Source organism: Lissotriton helveticus, chromosome 8, assembly GCF_964261635.1.
Source record: "Lissotriton helveticus chromosome 8, aLisHel1.1, whole genome shotgun sequence".
Classification (NCBI taxonomy): domain Eukaryota; kingdom Metazoa; phylum Chordata; class Amphibia; order Caudata; family Salamandridae; genus Lissotriton; species Lissotriton helveticus.
Window position 1 is genome coordinate 476,688,528 of NC_136069.1, and position 19,593 is coordinate 476,708,120.

At 43.9% G+C, this 19,593-nt stretch overlaps 1 protein-coding gene across 2 annotated transcripts in view; it reads left to right on the forward strand.

The window, feature by feature from the left end:
- Window positions 1-19,593, forward strand: part of RNASEH2B (ribonuclease H2 subunit B) — a 300,760-nt gene that overhangs the window by 180,430 nt on the left and 100,737 nt on the right. For both annotated transcript variants that reach the window (XM_078657377.1, XM_078657376.1), the window contains 2 exons: window positions 9,272-9,336; window positions 10,971-11,076. In XM_078657377.1, the coding sequence (XP_078513503.1) occupies window positions 9,272-9,336; window positions 10,971-11,076 (171 nt within the window). The remainder of the gene's footprint in view (window positions 1-9,271; window positions 9,337-10,970; window positions 11,077-19,593) is intronic.

The following is a 19,593-nucleotide window of genomic DNA, read 5'->3' on the forward strand; positions in this document are numbered from 1 at the left end:
CCAAGGGAGTCCCTTTTGGAAACCCATGAGAGGACTCGACCACAACAAATGATTAATGTCACCACCTTTAACTCATCCTCGAACCAGGTTAAGAAGATAATCAACAAGAAATGAACAATACTCACATCAAACCAACTGATCTATGAGAAACCGATGTTCTCATTTAAGAAAAACAGAAGTCTAAAAGACTCCCTTGTCCACACAGACACTTACCAGCCGAAAAACGACAGCCAACTGACATTGTGGAATACCCCGTCGGTCACTGGTCATTTTCCATGTGGGTCATGTGTGGTGTGTGAATTCACCGAACACACCAAAAGCCTTGTCTTAGGCCTACACACCCCTTGGGAACAGAGATCCCATACTAATTGCAACACTGAGTCAGTCATCTACCTCATTAAATGCCAGTGTCACCTGCTTTATGTAGGCATGACCACCCGGAAAGTTAAGATCCGCATTAGTGAACATAGGAGCACAATCAGGAGAGCTGTCACAGTAACAAGACTTACAGCCCACTACGTAGAAAAACAACACAGTGATACTGACATAAGATGGACGATCATCGAGAAAGTGAAGGGAAACTGTAATCTACAAAAGAGACTTCTAGATAAGGAAGAACTTTGGGTATACCATCTGAATACTCACGAGACAGGATTAAATGACGGAATCCCATGGAACCAACTTAATAAATGAACAGGGTGTCATTCCCTCTAGTTCTCATATAAACACATGGGCCCCTGACAACATCAAGTTCTCCCAGTGACCATCCCTATTGGCTCTGCGCACTACACCTGTACTTATACATATACTGCAAATAGTATTGACTATATATGTACACAGTGCCTACTCAAAGTGCCCTGTACATTACATACTATCTGCTGACTGTAAGGGTTATTCAGCTACCCCTGTATGAGACATTTTGAAGAACTGACTCTCTAGGTTCCGTCTCATCTATCTAGTCACCCAAGACTAACACGGATTGAGGAAGACATCCTTTAATCACTTTGTGTACTGCCTGTCAATTCTCTACAGTAAGAAGTACTTCTGCCCTTTACTTACGCTTACGCTGTTTTGAGTGGCCGCGCAGCTTTTCCACTTAGACACATAGGACAGTACCATCTCTTAAAAGTTCCCCCGCAAGAGTCCAGTCATCCGATTCTCACACGAATCCAGGATAACTTACTTAAAATTATTTATGTAAATTTTTTTGTGAGCTAACGTTCATTAATATGGACCCTTGTCCCATCGTAATACAGAGGGTCTAAATATCCCACGTTCTGTGGTTTTATCGGCTCTCGCCGCATCTGGGACTACGTTTCCCATGATCTTTAGCACAGTTCTGGACGCATTCACGTCCACGCCATGATGTTCTTTCCGGTAACCGCGGGGGAGGCGGACCAACTCCTCCCAGCTTTTACCGCGACATGAGTACATTTAAATTCCAGCATGGCGTCTTGTCAGTGCACAAGCCGAGGACGGGAACCACAACCGGTTGATATGCTGGGTGAGGACTTTAATTGAAGTAGTACTTTGGCAACACTTAGACACGCTTTGTGTCCACAATTCAAGGCCATTTTTGCTACCTCCATTCAATATGGGGCTGCCATTTGCCCAGTTCTATCCTCCCCGATTACTATCAACTTGTAATACTATTGTTAGGACCACCCACATTATCGATCCTGTCCTGTGTGCATCGCACAGCCCTCCCGATGTGGGTAAGGTACGATGGTAATACTAACAGATGATTGGTGTGCTTGAATGAGTGTGTGTGTATATATATATGCATGGTATTTAATTGCGTGCATTCATCAACACTTTACTATTAGGTGGTGTTCTTCATTCTGCAATTTGAGACTGTTTTCATTGGTGCAGGCGATTTCCTGAAATCCATACTAACACACAGATAGTGTTAGAATGCGAGTAAAATCACCACTTCATAAGATTTTTCATGTATAAGTAGTATTTCACAGAGAATCCGAGATGAGTGGCACAATGAGGGGGACAAATCCTCCCATAGAGGCATGCACACGAATGTTGGCATACAACTCACTATACACCTACTGGGTATGAAGCACTGATTAAATGTTTTTTAATGAATCCTTTCACTTTGTGTTTGTCCCTGATACTACCCTACAGATGGAGCTTGGCAGTATACAGACACACTAACACTGCACACACCGCGAGGAGTGGCTACTCTGCCCTCGCTTCACGAAGAGGATAGGGACTCCCCATCCTGTAATTCTCCTCACATAGGGGGTTCTCCTCTTGCCTTGAAGAAAGTCCAGGACCTTTATGGCTGGCCGCACAGTACTGAAACATGTCGGCACTAGGGTCTTCGGACCATTAAACTCCAATAAGACCCGGTTTTAGATTTTTATGGGTTTTTATTGACCCAGCCAGACACAAGAATAAAGGGAAACCAGGGGTCGGACTGAGGTATTTTAATCTTTAAGCCCCCTGGTGGTCTTCATCAATCTGAAGAGCTCCCAACACTGTGGTTGAGCCCACCCCGACTTATAGGGGTCGGGGTGAACCGATGATGAAGCATGACACCACCAGTGGTTGTGAGGGTAATTATAACAAAAGGTGATCTTTCTCATACACATGGTTGTGATTAGCACATCCTTCCACTAGAGAGGCTCCCCTCATTTTACTCTCCTTCTCTGTCCCTACACTTGGGCACAGAAAACAACCCAGCAACTCTGCCCACTGGTTTGTCAATTGGAGTATTTTTTGTGATAAATAGTTTAAAGGGAGGATATACTCCGGTTAACATCCCTCTTTAACCCTCCAGACATTGGGAATGTCCCCGGTATCCTGTTGTGTTAACATATTTTGTTGGAAAGCCTTTTGGCAGGTGGGTGCCGTCACTTGCAGCATTGACAGCCACCATAATGCCTTGATCTATTCTCGTGCTGGAACGAGTGATTGCAGCAACAGCAGCAGTTTGTACTGTTGCTTTTACCGCTTCATCAGCCTTGAAATTCCCTGCATCACGTATACTTGCACGCTAATGACTCAAGTTGTATATCACGAGTCTGTGGCAAACGTGCTTTTAGCTTGGCCACTATCCCCCAAAGCATCTTGTGCTTTATCGTCTATCCTTTGGAATCTCTGAACCCATTCTGGCTCCAATAGTGAAAGTACTTGTAAGACTGGACACAATAATATGAACCACCCACTATGAATGTGAGGAATCTGGGATCTGTATTCCTGAATTTTCCATCCTGTATGCAACCCTTCACGTTGGTGCAAGCTGCCGAGTATTGGTGCTTTGTCCTTATGGCAGGCTGGGCAGACCCATCAATATAGATGATTCAATCATACTGATCAAGAGGCATGCATTCATTAGTCCGAGTATATTCATGTTCATATTGCAGGAATGCTTGTGTTTGGATTGTAAAATCAAAAATGCAATCTGCATCAGTTGCGGTGAGTGAGTTGGCCCACTGTATCCAACTAGCCTTGGCGTTAGGAACGCTGGCCTTTGTCACGGCCTAAAAGGCCAAGACTGGAGTCACAACAATGACTCGTTTCTCCTGAGTCAGTGCTCTCTCTCTCTCGCCATCAGGATCTTTTCTGTTGGTGCAAACTGCAACTCTGCATTGGTGTATAATTTTTTTATTTATTTGGCAATATGTACAGTGTCAACTTTATTATTTATTTTTTATTTATTTAACAAGTTGTAGAGCGCCTGGTGACCAGGAGGCATCCCCGCGCTGTGAGAACTTGAGTTGGCCAAAGGAGGGAGTGGGCTTATTTGGGAAAGAGAAGGGTTTTAAGCTGTTTGCGGAAGCGTAAGTAGCAGGGTTCCAACCGCAGACAGCGGGGGAGCGAGTTCCAGCGGGAGGAAGCTTTTACTGAAAAACGCCGACCTCCAGTGCGTACCCTCCTGAATTTAGGGACATTAGCCAGGTGCTCAATGTCCGAGCGCAGAGGTCTCGAGGCTTTGAACGGGGTGACCATGTCTCTAAGAATGGAAGGGCCTTGACCATTGAGGAGTTTGTGGGCGTTGCACATTGCCTTAAACTCGATCCTCTCTCGCACTGGCAGCCAGTGGAGAGCCTTAAGCGCTGGTCTGGCAGAGGCTCTAGAGGAAAGACTCATCAGCAGACGGGCAGCCGCATTTTGGGTACGTTGTAGCTTGGCCAGAGTAGTTTCAGGGGCTCCTAAATAGACGGCATTGCTGTAGTCCAATCGTGCAAGGATCAGTCCTTGAACCAGGAGTTTCCTAGATGGGGGAGGAAGCAGCGGAAGGATCTTACGGACTGATCGCATGAGTCCGAAGCAGGTTCCCGCTGTTTTGGTTGCCTGGGTTTTCATAGACAGGTCTGGTTCGAGCCAGACCCCCAGACTCTTGATTTCCTTCTTCGGGGCGGGCACCTCACCCATAGCATCGGGCCAAACAGATGATGGAATTGCTGACCATTTCTTGCCCATCAGCATGACTTCAGTTTTAGACCCGTTGAGTTTGAGTGAGGACTCGCACATCCAGAGGTGGATTTCCTGGAGGCAATGCGAGAGATTGTCTGGGCAGTGGTCAAGATGTGAGAGCGAGACGACCAGTTGCGTGTCGTCCGCATAGCTCACAATCTTGATGCCGAACTTTATTGAATGTAACATAGTTGTACCCTTATGCCCCACAATTATTCAGATCACCAGCTCTGTTGTGTTTACAGGTGTGTACGTGTTTTGAAGCTAGAATATCTGCTTGTACTGAATGTAAAATTTGTGAAGTTCAGCTGTCCAATGTGCCTTTGAAAAATCTGGACGAATCAAGTTGTAGAACGATTTAAACCGTTCTGTGTAATCTGGAATGCAAGTTCTGCAGAAATTTAGGAAACCGAATATGGAGTGAAGTCTTTTTAATGTGTTCAGGGGTCGTAAGAGCACACACTTCTCTCAGAAATGTGTTGCAAGGCTTTTGCCTTCTTTTGACGGCTCGTATTCCAGAAGAAGGACTTTGAAGTGGGCAGTCTTTGATTTTTTTTTTTTGTTGTTGTTTAATCTGTAGCCTCTGTTAGCAAATCCCAAAACCATGTGATCCACTCTTGTGAAGAGAGTAGAAAGGTCATCGTCCATTATGTAAATGTGATCTACATATGACTATGCCTATTCATCAACATTTTGTAAAATTTCTTTTACTTGGGTTGAAAACAACCCTCGGCCAATCTTATACCCCAAGGGAAAATGACAGAACTGTTTTTATGAACCTAGTGTGCTAAATATGGGCAAGTACCTGCTTTCAGACACTATATTTTGGCAGAAAAATCCATTTGAGATATCTTGTGGTGTTATGTATTGTTTCCGCACTATGTTTATTAGTGCTGCGTTGTGCGCATACTGTTCTACAAATGTACGTGTAACTGTGTTTAGGTGTCTTTGATCCAATACTAAATGATACGAATGGTCTGGTTTCATCACGGGATACAAAGGATTGTTCATAGGAGAGGTGCAACTTTCTATTACACCTTGATATTCAAGTTTTGTGAGAAACTCTCTAACTTGTTTCTCAGTCTCATTTTTAATGGGGTATGGTCTTTGAGGTGTGGGGCTGACATCACTGGTATTACATAAGGGGAACCATCATCCCACCACACATGGTTGCGATATAACTCATGAGCTAGCTCCAGCTCCTTGGGATATAGATGTTTCAGTGATTCTGGAATGAGGTCGGAGAAAGCAGGTAAAATTACTCTTTATCCCTCTGGGCAATCTATTACAAATTCAGGTGGCCAATCCTTTTTGGCCAAGAGAATATCTTAGCCGAATTACAAATTCTCCCAAAAGAGAACATTAATGTATCTTGGTATGTCCTCCTCCATTTGGAGTTTCATCTCATAAGCGATGCTTGACCCTTAGTATCCTGTCTTTCTACCTGGATATAGTCACTCAACGCTACTGCCACCTGACCATCCATCAGGTTCTGGCAAACTATCATGACTTCTGCCGTGCAGTCCAGCATGGTCAGAGCCCACTCCACGCTCAGAAGCAACATCCTCAATATCCACGGATCCTTGACTTTGAGTCCAGCTAACTTCTTTTTAAATTGAGGTCTGACTGTTTTAAATTATATAGTCAGATGACAGTTGTGAGTCCTTCCGTTTCACTTACTCCTCGGATCTGCGCTCTGACCATCCACCTGTCTCTGGTCGTTTTTCGGATGAATCCTGAAAGGAACGAGATGAGCGTGTATCAGTATCCTGATACCCGTCAGGCGTCTTAATATTGTCAAGGTTACCCAAGATAAAGCACTTCTTAGTGGTTTCCTGTTGAGGAGATACAACCTGTGGTTTATTCTTTTCTTTGTTTTTCTTAACATCCCACTTCTTATCGGAGTTGGGTACTTGCTTTGAGTTATCCGGTTCAGAATGACTCTGGCTGGCCCCCAAATTATCTCTACTCCTTGTAAGTTTCTTCGATACTTTTCGGTAATTCACACTCCTACTCTCCAGGAGCCAAATTTGTGAGTCACTGGCGTATAGCTAATGCTGCTTTTCCCTCTTTATTGTTACTTAACATAATGGCGGCTACTGCTGTGAAATTGCTCATCAGTTTCGTCCCCAAATCCAGGGCAGGGGCTGCCCTGTACTCACTTTAGATCTGTTTAAGCACCCCTGGCAAAACGCAAATGAGGGGGTACCATGAGTTCTGGTATGTACTGCAGCAAAAACTGTCCTCAAAGTGGCACAGTCTTCCTCAGGGGGAACCATCCTCATTGGCAAACATATTTTAAGAATTCTGTTTTTTACCTGCAGTCCCATATGGGGAAACACTGCTTCAAGCTGACTTGTTTTTTTGTACAAACCAGAACGGAATCTCCTCCCGTCTGGTGGTAATATAACTCAGAACAGCTTTGATAGCCTGTGGATAAATGCCTTATGTAGCCAGTTGTGGTTATGCAGCTTGAGCAGTCCACACTGGATTGGCTGTCATTGTTCGCATTACGAACTTGGTTAGGCATTTATATATGCGAACTAGACCCTCATACAGTCTTCGTAATTGTGCTACTGTCATATTAGTTAAATTTGGATGTGGTGTGTGACCGGCTAAGACTGGCATGTTGCTCCTTCATTGCTAAGGGGACTTAGTCGAACTTTTTCTGTAGTGTGTGCTAGGGTACCTTCGAACCAATTTCTGTGTTCTTGGTATACTAATGCTTGGTAAGCTGTATAGTTATTTGGAACATTGGCTGCAGTGTAATTGTGAAACCGCTTTATTTGGTCATCTGCTTCTTGGAATGTAACCCATGAATAGAGTACCTCTTCCCTAAATGCTTAATGAGCCTCAACCACGAAGGCAACGTCCCCACCCAGTGTGAGATAATGTTGTAGTAGCTTCTGAGTAACAGCATGTCTGTAGTTTTCAGGTATGTTACGTGCCATAACAATATATGGAATTCAGTGAGGGTACCACTATGAGGTGATCCTTTGAAAGGTTTAAACTTGAACAATCTACAGCCAATACATAGAGGTTACCTACAAAGCTGAGAAGGATTTTTCCCTAACACCTCGGGAGTCTCAGGTTTGTAGGTGTGTAGGTGTCTTTGGGTATTCAAAAGAAATCTACTCTGGCAATCCATTAAATTAGAACCCAAGCTAGAGCGTTGGCGGCACCATATTGTATGGCTTTATATTTCCTAACAAAAACTGTGCTTTTGTTGGACAACATAATTGTCAGGATTGTTCCAGATTGATTCTGTGCACATCCTCAGGATATGTTGGCTTGTAGTCCTGCTAGGTCACAGTGCACTATCTGTACCCCAAACTTAACCGGGTAACAGATGGATTATGGAACCTCAGAACATGGCAACCCTGAATCTCCAAGGCATTTGTGGTAACAGATCTAGAACCTTTTTGCTTGGACTCTCATGCTTACCCAACGAAATACACAATCTGCATACTCAATATTTATTGAAGCATTGTGATTATTTTTTAGTAAAATATGAGCCCTGCAATGATTAATAGAAGGAAACCAAATAATGTAATTAGTGTTATGAGACTAGTGAAAAAGGTGGACTATCACCATTGTGCTAAAACAGTGAATATATGCTGGCATATAAGTACTGTGTATAGTGTACTCCTCCCTAACGCCCCCATACCTAGCCTTGCCTAGGGTATGTGATCGGCCATATCCCTGCCAGGTGGGCTAATTTTACCATTCCTGCGGGCAAGTGTCATCAGGCTGTCCATCCTGTTGTACGGGTAAACAGGAATCAGCTGAACTTGAATTCCGTCTCGCAGTGTCAGCTGAGAGCTCTTCTGTCCTAAACAAGGAAGTGGTTCTGTATATTTAATAAACAGTGGCCATATCGAAACCCCAGTCCAATCGCAATTGTTTATTCTAGTTCGATACCTTCGTCACCTAACGGACAATGATAACATTGGCATTTGCACAGTAAACTTTATCCCTTTTACTGAATGTTCAAGGTGTTGTGATAGTGTGCCTACGAAGTGGAAATGTAAGCAATGCAGATTCAGAGAATGGTATCCTGCATGGTCAAGCACGCAAATTTATGTCAAATGTTAGTGTTTTAAAGAGAAGGCAACTTAAGAAACTTAAGCATGTAAATGATGGTGTTTCTAACTGGGTCTATCCTGACCACTTGGACACAAATTTCCATAGGTCTTCCTGTATGGAAAACATTACCTCATCAACCTTGATACACAATGTTCTTCTTTTCTGCCAACTGTTTAAGGCCTGTCATTTCTCCATTAACCTCCAATTATTCTAGTGCTCTATCTACTCTAACTTTGAAGGCTAAGCCCTCGCTGAGAATAGCTACAGCCAGACGCAAATCTATAATTTATTCAACCAGTTGTAATCAACTACAAATATCGGATATCTCACATGTATAGATTCATGGCAGCCATTCTGTTCTGGTAGTGATGTGAGGAAAAAAGTCCAATAGTGGAAGCCCCTCAAGAACCCGTGTGTTAAAGGGTAAACAAGAACTGTTGTACAAAATAGGTTCCAATAAAAGTAGGTTGATGCTGCAGCCCTGGTCATGAAAACACACCACAGATAGCTGAATAATCCCTTATCAACTTCATTGGGTCCTACTTTTGGAGGACAGCTGTGGCCGTTCTGAGAGCTGTGGCGCCTGTTCTGAGATAATGTTAACCATACAAAACAGTGCATCAGTTTTGCAATATAGGCATTCTTATTTAAATCTGTGACTTTGTTTTGTGAAGACATGATGGTAATCACAGCAGAATCGCTCTTTTCAGTGGACAGCAGCGTCATTATTTCTTTCTTTTTTCTTCTCCAGAAATCGGCACCAAGAAATTTTTCAAGTATAGTAAAGAAAAAACATTAACATGGCTGAAGAAAAAGGCAAGTGTTTCTTTTTTTTATTTAGTTTGTGATATACTATGTTTCTGCATCTTGACACCACATCACTTGGTTTCATATGTCATGTCTAGCGAGTATGACAGACTTTAAAATGAAGGTTCTCCTAAACTTTGCTTGACTAAACTGAGGAAATCCGTAAGGGTTTAATGTTGAAGAATAACAGAAGAGTTTGTATCCATCTATAATACATAATTGTGTCCCCAAACACCGGTTTCAGAGGGTGAATATATTTTTTTATTATTAAAAACACGTCTTTTATTATGGGAGGCAAGCTAAATTCTGACTCTCCGAAAATGCTTCTTTTCATGAAAAACAAAATGCTTGTCCTTAAATGTTTACATTTAATTATTGTAAATACATGTTTGGTTCCGAAATATTAAGGTATAATTTTGATTTAGTACTCAAAGTACTATTATCACACTTTTCTTGAGCCAACTTCATATATGTCAGCATCTCATGCCACACTTGCTCACAATATGCTTCTCGTTGCCATTATAATGTTAGGGCCGGCAGGTTCCCAAAGCTGGGTATCATCATGCCATGAATTTCCAGGTAAGACAATTACAACCATTATTCCTGATTCAGCAAGCACATGTCCCACTCAATTTGCTGGTAGCTCTCCTTTAGCTTTTTTTCTGTGTTGCGGGCTGCATTTCCTGTTAAATGACTGGCCCAATGTCATTTGTATGCGATTGGCTGCTCACCGCCTGACTGTTCTTTATGCGGTTAATCGCACACTGTAATTGTTAAACAGGGCCTGCTTTTGGTGAATGAACGCTGACGGGCAATGCTTCATTTGAGAATTGTGGGTCACTGCAGGGCATCATCTCTGCAATACCCCCGGTCTACCACCATTCGAACAAGACAAATGCATGCCTACTTGGCCATGCAGGGACCGCAGTCGAAGCAGATGTGCATTTGGCATGTTTGTTTTGCTTCACTTCAGGATTGGAGAGGTGCATGCTGTGCAGCCTCTTATACCAGCCAGTGGAAAAGAGACATGGGAAGTGGCCCAGCAAACATAACGGGCAAGCTTGGCAACCGCTCCATTTTTCTCAATCACTTTTATCCATTCATCAAGTCTTTCAGTCTCATATATATATAAGCCAAGCAAAATATAAGCCTCTTACCTTCCTTGAATGTGTTGAGGAAATGGTTCAAGTTTAAAAAGAGGTCTGCAGTGCCAACATAAACATCAGTAAAAAAATAAATAAAAAAAACTGCCAAACTCCTAGAAGTACACCTCATGACCATGATGTTTTCTTGAAGCGCGGGTATAGCTTATATGAAAGAACTAAAACATTATTCAAATCTTTCACAAGCACACCCTTTGCCTGGCAACTTTTTTTGGGCGATAAATCTTTTTATTACATTTTGCGTCATACGGCATATACGGATGATAGATGCATATTGTAATCAGTACAGATCTGAATTGTTAGGCAACTTTTAAGAGCAATCGTTAAATGTGATTCTGAGAAAGTACTTGTGCTTACTGAAGTGTCCTTTCATGTTCAGTGTCCTCATTACTTATGAGGTGATTTGTTTGTATTATTTTAGTTTTAAAACATAACCTATGTTTTTCAGTTTTGCAAATAATCCCCCTTTTTTGTCTCTAGGTTGAACAGACAAAAAAAGTTTTAAAAAACAGCAATGTGTGTGTCGGTGGAGGAGTGCAATCTGCCACATACATCAGAAGTAAACCAGGTTCAGAGGCAAAAGAAGGTAAAAATGAACATTTAGGGTTGGATGGGGGAGGGATTATTGACTAGCCACAAAGATAGACAATGTTGATAACAGGGATTTAGACACTGAAGATTTTGAAGGGTAACTGGGTGACCATGGTGGTCAGGGTTGGGGAATTAAAAAAAACTGTATTGGCTGCCAATTGTGCATTCATCTAATATAAAACGGCTTGATATGTGGTTCTTTGTTCTCTAGTTTAATGCCTTAGTAAGTTTGTTGTTTTTATGTTCCATGTACATTGATGGCCCCCCTTTAAGATCTGCAGACCTTTGTATCTTTACCACACACCAGATTCTTGCTACTATGTGCTGAACAAGCAGACTAATAAAGAGAGGTTTGTGTGCTAGTGTTGTCATTCCCCAATTGCACCACTGTTGCCTGTCGCTGATTGTGCAGGTCTCATCACAGTGGGGACAAGGCTGATCTCACCATGTGTGCTTGCATGTCCCCAGATGCTGGGGGCTTGTAATGTGCCCTGGAGATTATGAGCTAAACCCCTGAGAGACCCCAGGCCTTCTCAGGTCCTCCTTTTTTCTGACTAATTAGTTATGCAGCATCATCAATAAAAGAGAGGTAGAATTGGGGGATTTAGTAAACAATTACTGCATCCAGTAAACATCCACAGTAAACGGAAAATAAAAAGAGGATGACCAAGCAAACAACTGCTGCAGGCATGTCCCAACTATAGTCTAGTCCTCACATGACTGAATAGTCCTCATTCAAGGTCTTGAAAAGGGTGGGAGTAATGTCGGAGTGAAAACTAACAAGGAGAGAAGTCTAGTCAAAAGAAATTCCTTTTGCCTCACTACTACTGCAGAGTAGCCGTACGCGCTATAAATAAATATAATATAACATACTCCATATAAAGTCATAGGTGTGCTTCCACATGTGTAACACGCCAGGGTTCTCCAAAGTTGGTCCTGTGGGGGGCAGATGTATGCCAGATTTTTAGCATATCCCCATTTAGATAAATGTAGTAATCTTAAAAATCAGGCATGGATCTGGCCTTCAAGGACTGACTTTGGAGTACCCTGCTTTTGACAAAGATTGCACTGTTACTTTTCCAGCTTGAGGGAAACCACTGACATAAGAGAGAAGAAAAGTATGGCATTGGTAAGCTTGCTAACTGCCTAAACACATTCTATAGCCTTTCAAAGTTCTCCTAAGTGAGGCTGCACTGCATACACATCATCGCCAGCCTGCAACTTGCCCTCCTGTCAGGGCAAGATCACTGCAAGCCAGAAGTGGACGCACAGCCCAATCGTCCCTGTGAGCACCAACAGAGGAGATTGCACTAAGTGGGCCAGGAGCCTAGGCCTACAAGAAGAAAAAGAAAGGAGGGAGAAGAGAAGCAAAAGCACCAAATGAGCCCCATTGAGGAAAGAATAAAAAGGAGTTTGAAAGAGAGAAAAGCCACAGATAAGCATGGTTGGGGCATCACCTGAGACCTCCATGCAATTGACAGAGAAGAATGACCCCTGATCATGCCCTTTTCCTTTCTCCCTGGTTATTCATTGCTGTCTTGTGACAGAGAACTGAATTGCCTTCCTGGTATGGAGGAGGAGTTCCTGTTTCAGCTATCTCTTGGATGGATTGGACCCAAAGGTGTTAGCAAATCAACTAAATATCACATGGACTATCTGGCCCACTCTCGAGGTTAATGTAGACCCGCCACCCCACCCCCACCACTAGACCTACATGCAGTGATACCTAAGATCCAGCCCCTACAGACTATTTCACTAGCTTTGTTCGTAGCGTTTGTTAGTCATTCGTTGTTTACCCCAAATCCCTCCTATCCGAGGTATTGGCCCAAAGTCAGCTTAAACATATGACCGACATGTAACCGTTTGAGAAAACTCACAGCCTAAACTAAACTTACTTACCCTGACCAAAAGGGACTCCGTACTTGATCTAATAACCAGACAACCTCCAGAGCCACAGCGGTTGGAAATAGGAGTATGAATGAATGAATGAAGAATTTGTAGAGCGCTAGAATCACCCCTGGAGGGGTATGTCCGCGTTAACAGCGGAAGGAACAAAGGAGGGAGGGGCACTGTTATTGCGCTGAATGGGAAGCAGGCAGCTTCTGACAAAATAGTTTAAGAATTGTTCCCAAATGCTGTTTTTTTGTAACTGGTATGCAATTTGTGCTGTTGAGGGTCAATCGTGTGATAATGCTGCACCGTTTTAATTGCTAATAAAGATGTATTTATATTGGAAGGTCGGGCCTTGTTGAGTTTGTGTAAATGTGTCATACAGTGCCTCATGTAAACCATGAAGAACCTGCCTCTTGGAATCTGCTGTCACTTCAGAGAATGTGTGTGGCCTGGCGTAATCTAGCAAGTGCCAACTGTTTGCTATGCTTGAGGTGATTGCATTCAGTATTGATGTTCCCGCCCATACACCAGACTAGAGCTTCTTCCGTAGAGGAAAGCTGAAGCCTTTCCCCTACCCTCCCCCAGTACCTCAGAGGTGCACTAAACATTGCCTTCTACCTCAAAGGAAGCCACGCATGAGATACCCTGTGCAGCTAAGCACTCATTTAGTATGTGAGCTAATGCACAGTAAAACCATGAGGCAGCTGGTTTATTGCTGAATGACTGCGTTGGGTATGATGAATGTAAGGTAACAATCATTTTATCGTAGGACTGCTTAAAATCCTCTAAATTACAGTACACTGTCTTGGATCTATTTTTTTCCCATCCGTTTTTTTTCCCCCATGTCCTGCGAAAAATGAGCCTTCCTTGTTAGTCATTACTACCATATTGGTATCCAGCAGGCCCAGACCTGGAGTTGACCTACCCTAGACGGGCGTTTAGCAAAGCAGAAGCTGTCTGTTATTTTAATTAGGGCCCTTCACCTTTTAAACCCACCTTCACCGCATTTTGTCATGCACTTATGTAAACTTTTTAAAAACTGGTCTCAAAAGGTTTTCTGAGTGGGAATACACTTTCAAAGGCACTTAGAAAGTGAGATAGAAATGTTGTGTCCGCTTTCTATATGGGCATGTGAGGCCCGTTTCGCCAGATGGTCTGCTATATCACTAGTCACAATCTTGGATCGTATTGGCTCTTTTCATTTTTAGCGACAGTGACTGGTCTAGTTATTTTTGTGATGCCAATGTCTGGTAAGGGTTTGACACGGTCAACGCCGGGGCTTTCTTTACGAATTTGGCAATAACTTCGACTACAGACAACTGTTTGACTTGTGTTTTCTACCAGTTTGGATAGTTGTTTGGCTGGTAGTCTCTTTTCCCATATTTCCATGAGGTATAGGTCATTTAATGCTGACTGTAAATGGATGCTCCACTGTCCATTTTGTTTTAGGCCTGTAGGCCTCGTCTAGGCAGCGCCTGCGCTGTCTCTTCAAGAAATGCTGTATTGAGGTATGTAATAGAAGCTCCGCCCACTCCCCCGCCTGTCTTTTCAATTGGCTCCTATTACTGTATTTTCTAAATGGTTGCTTTTGATTTATGAATAGGCTTGGTAGTCCCTCTTTAGTACCGCCCTGTCTCCATTTGTGACCTCCCAAGAGCACTGGCTCTCTTACTTGTGTTGCTACTTTGCAGCTTTTATCAAAGTCTGTAGGCACTATTTTCTTAAAGGAATTTCTCTTACCAGCTGTTGCAGGCAGGACACGAGCAGCGCTGGCACTCAGCTGTTCTTGAGCAGCAGTTTCACTCAACTGATGGCTGCCTTTCCTGGCTCCTGTGCTTAAAATATTATTTGTTCCCACCCCTCCACCTCCCGACACAGCATGGGCCTGCATCTTTATTCAGTTATCAGCAATCATATTTTGTGTGTGTGCGTGTCTCTCTGTCTGTCTCGTTGTCTGTCTCTCTCTCGGTCTATTTCTGTGTCTCTCTCTCTCTCTCTCTCTTTGTCTCTCTCTCTCTCTGTCTCTCTCTCTCTCTTTGTCTCTGTCTCTCTCTCTCTTTGTCTCTGTCTCTCTCTCTCTCTCTCTCTCTCTGTCTCTCTCTGTCTCTCACGATCTGTCTCTCTCTCTCTATCTGTCTCTTTCTCTGTCTCTCTCTGTCTCTCTCTCTCTCGATCTTCGAAATTGGTCTGGTGATCCACTTCTCTTAACGTTTGTGTTCACTATAACTATGAGAGATACATTTCTATATCATAAATTACAACACTTCACCTTTCCAATATGGCCACTCCCTTATCCATCCTGTTGGATGTTTATTGGGAAACTTTGGGCCAGTGTTCTTCATGTAGTCACGGTTTGTTCGACTTTACTCGATGATACAGGCACAGTTCATATTTATTATTTATCCGTTTGAGTTAGAATTTGTTTTGTGCAAAAATGTGCTGTTTATGCAGAAAATGATGGATTATGTGGCAACATTCATAATTACAAATGTTCCTGGTGTGCGAATATTATCATATAGACGCATCCCTACCATTGGGCACTCGCATTTGGTTCGTCCAAAAACGACAGATTCCACTGTTTAGAAATATTGCTTTATCGATTTGTTTATTGATCACTTGAATATTTATCTTTGCATATTCAATTAAATTGATTGAATCATCATTTATCTTTTTACATGTTCAATTAACTCAATGAACTGCTCCAATGCATTTCGGGCGACAATGCCCTTTTTCAAGGAGCCATGTCCGAACGAATCTGGGCATGTAGTGCGAGGTAATTGAATTATGGCAGTTTCGGGTCTGCACGAAACCGGAGGTTCTGCACACAGGCGCGACGCGTCTGAGGGTGTTGCCCTTCTAATTTGCATACAGTGTGAAATCACAGGAAATTATATCACAGGAAGTCTCATCAATTGACTATCATTATGCAGCTTTGCGAGAAGCAATTTTCTTGGTGCACATAAAAGTAAAACAATAAAACAAATATTAAAACTAATAAAACAAGTATATATATTTTAAGTTCTATACATGGAAATGCTTTACATTAGTCCTGCCTCTCAGTTGTCATGTTAGCAAATGCTGGCCACCTCTGCATAGTGGTTGTTCCAAGAGTCCGTGCTGTGGCATACCAGTGGGATGGGCTGCCCCAGGCTTCCCATCTAATCTATTTGTTTTGCACCACCTATTGATTATTCTGCTTGCCTACATCAATCCTTTGGCAAGCAAAAGAAGTTGGAAATTTGGCATCCAGCAGGAGCTTGCAGTAGGATCCAGGACAAACATATAAAATGAAGAACAATCCTGCCACTCTACTTTGATAGGCCTCAGAGCACTGGACTATGGCTGTGAGGTCCAGGCGAGAAGAGGACTCTCTTGGGCCCCGCAGAACTGGATCATGCTGCGTGGCGCAAGAGAGCAGGAACAGTGGAGTAGCAATGCTGCCATGCACCATCGTGCAAGCAAGCTAAATTGTTCCTTCCCACTACCCTTTGGTCACTGATTGGACAGTTAAATAAATCCATAAGTTGTGTGCATTGGGCCCATACCTCCTCTAGATCATGTTCCCTTTGCACTTCCTACACTATTCCTAGGGACCCCCTTCAGAGGGCGCCTCTTGCCCATTGCATGGAATCCAGGAACTGTGCCCAGGGCAGCAGACTCTCTCCCTTGGGCCTCCCAGCACTGGACTATGGTTGTGAGGCCTAGGGGAGGATGGGCCTTGTCTGAACTCTGCAGCTCTGGATTGTGTCTGTGCGGTGCATGGTAGAAGGAACTAGTGGCACAGTAGTAATGTAGCCATCAGCCTTGATCCATGAAAATTATGCCAGACAGTAAAACACAGCCATACGTTGGATGCATTAGGTCCCTAACATCCTTGAGACCTGGTAGATCTGCACCTGCTGCACTATTGTTAACTACACCCACTGATAGAGGACCCATGAGCCTCACAACCATGGTGTCCACTGCTGCTAAGCTCATGGGTGCGTGCCTCCTCCCCTGAGTGTCCAGCTATGGCTGTGAGGGCCTCTTCCAGGCCTCACAGCTCTGGAACATGGCTGAGAAGCCCATAAAAGAGAGAGAAGAACCACAGCAATGGTGCCATGGTGCAAAGTAAGTGTCCCCTCACCCTCGTCCACTGCCTGCCCAGTACAGGAAAGCCATAATTTGTGAAGATTTTGACTTTCCATCCCTGCACCTGGTGCCACTGCACCTACTGAATTACCGATTGCTATGCCCCTGATACAGACCCATGCACAGACCAGGGTGAAGTGTTGTGAGACCAATACAACTGGGCCCATGGGTGGGGGTCCCACACAAGGCACCCATCTCTCCTGGGCCTATCAGTCATGGTGTAGCATTGAGAGAATTATTAGAGGTAGCACCCTACCCATGGCTCTGACAGCACTGAACCATGGATGCAAGGCCCAGGGAAGAGGGACCCTCTGCAAGGTCTTTCATTGCTTCACCATGGCTAAGAGGTGTAGGGTAGGGGCCTCCAATCCCTTAGGCCTCTCAACCATACTCTAGTGGTGCAAGACCAAGGAGAGGAGACCCGGAATTGGGAAGCCCTTTTCCATGTGCCTTGCAGCAATAGTGTAGCACTGTAAGCCCAGGAATGGGTGTTCCCTCCTATGAACTACTCCGCTATGATCCATAGCAGCAGGGCATAGTGGAGGTTGGTCCCATCCCCTTGGCCTTACAGCTGTGGTCTAGTGCTGCAAGGCCCATTGGATGTGGCCTACTGCCTTGGGCTTCACATCCATGGTCTGGTTCTGCAAGGCTCAGAAGAGGAGTGTCCCCTTCGCTCGGCTTCGCAGCCTTGGCTCGAGACATCGCTGGGAGGTCCAAGCAGGGTGACCAATTTTCCATTATCACTTCACAGGACAATTTGTGCCTTTGAAGACACACTTCATGTGTGGAGACACATTGCGGGTGCAGAGGCATCAGAAGCTGTGTCTTGGGTAACAGGGGAACTATGAGTCACATAGTGGATTTGGGGGATTGTATTCTAAATCCCTCTTTTAAAGCAGGCCATATTAAAAGATAGCTCAGCTGGAGATTGACTTCATCAAGCCTGACTACTTTTCACACTATATTTAAGTTCTAATCCCTTTACCACCTCCTGGAGTAAACCTTGACTGTTCGCTATTGCAAACTTTGAGCGACAGGTTTAGAAAACGAACTCTGGTACCTAAATGGAATGAAATATTCTTAAGCTTTGAAAGACAAGTGGTAAATATCAGTATCTACCATGCATATAGTCTAGTAAGTACCTTCTGTCACTGGTTATGGTCCGCTTTAGCCATGAATATTTGACATCTAATCTCAGCTAAAACTGTGTTTTAAGGCTGGTAAGCCCATAACAGAGGGCAGATTCCCTCAGAGAGGCAGTCTCTTCATCTTGCCAACAGAATCACTGGCACCCCAGTTGTGGTCTGGTGGACTAGTTGGAAATGTGGAACCAGAAAATTTAGTTTTTAATCCCTGCCTCCCATTTGGCAAAGTGTGTGCTCTTGCGCAAACACTTTTCTGAACTTATTGTGCTGCTCTTCCTTTTCTGGCAAGATTTCGAGTATTTGGATTCAGTGTAAAAACTACTAGTCAATGTGATTTTAAAAAATTACCTTAGACAATAGAGGGTGCCCAGTCGCTTGGTATATTCACGTTAATGCAATACACTAGTAAATATATAGCCTTTCCCCACGTAGGAGTGCAATGCAGTCCTGGGTCTACTAATGTAACCAACTGTTAAATCCTAAGCAAATAATTCTTTCCCTGTGCCTCATCCACTGATTTGATAATATGGCAACACTTTGAAACAGACTTCATGAATGATATTAAGAGGGTACTCCCTGGACAGGTCCTGAGCATGTGTAGAGAAGATGGAGCTTGAGAACAGAGCTGCCGACTTTGGAACTGAAGAATCGGGCTTGAGTCTGGTCTTGGCTCAACATCCTGTGATCTGGGCAAATCACTTACTCTCTCCCTATCTAAAAAAGGAATATGTCCTTATGAAATGAAATTGGCGCTCATGTTAAGCACTCTGATACCTTTGGGTTGAGTTTGCTCTATATAAAAACTGCAGGGGAAATGGGTTTCATTTACTTCTTCAAAGCCATTTGCCTCTATATGCGGGAAGGTGCTCCTGATTCCACAAGGAGCATGACCCCCTCCTTGTGCTGCAACGCTTTTTTCTCGGCCACTAAAAGAGAGCTGCTTGTCTTTTTATATAATAACTGCCAGGCGCCAAAATGCAGGATAATGGGCATCATGTTTTCCCTTAGAGTAGGATGTTGTTTGGATCTTCATTTGCAGGCGAAACCTGCCAAATGCAGACGGGCCTCACAGCTACGTCTGGGGCTTCAAGGCCTAGGAGAGAAGGGGCCCTCCCCAGGGTTTAACATCCACCATGGAAATGGGCCTCTTCCCCTATTCCTCGCAGCACTACACATGCCTGCGCGGCCCAGAGGAGAGACAATCCTTCCCTGGGCCTCGCAGTGCAGCACTATAGGTGTGAGACCTAAGATGGGGGAACACTTCTGCAAGGCCCATGTTGGTTGGCTGAGCGTAGGGCCCTGGGCTGCTGCCCGTGCCTAGCATCGGCCCTGTATGTGTGTTT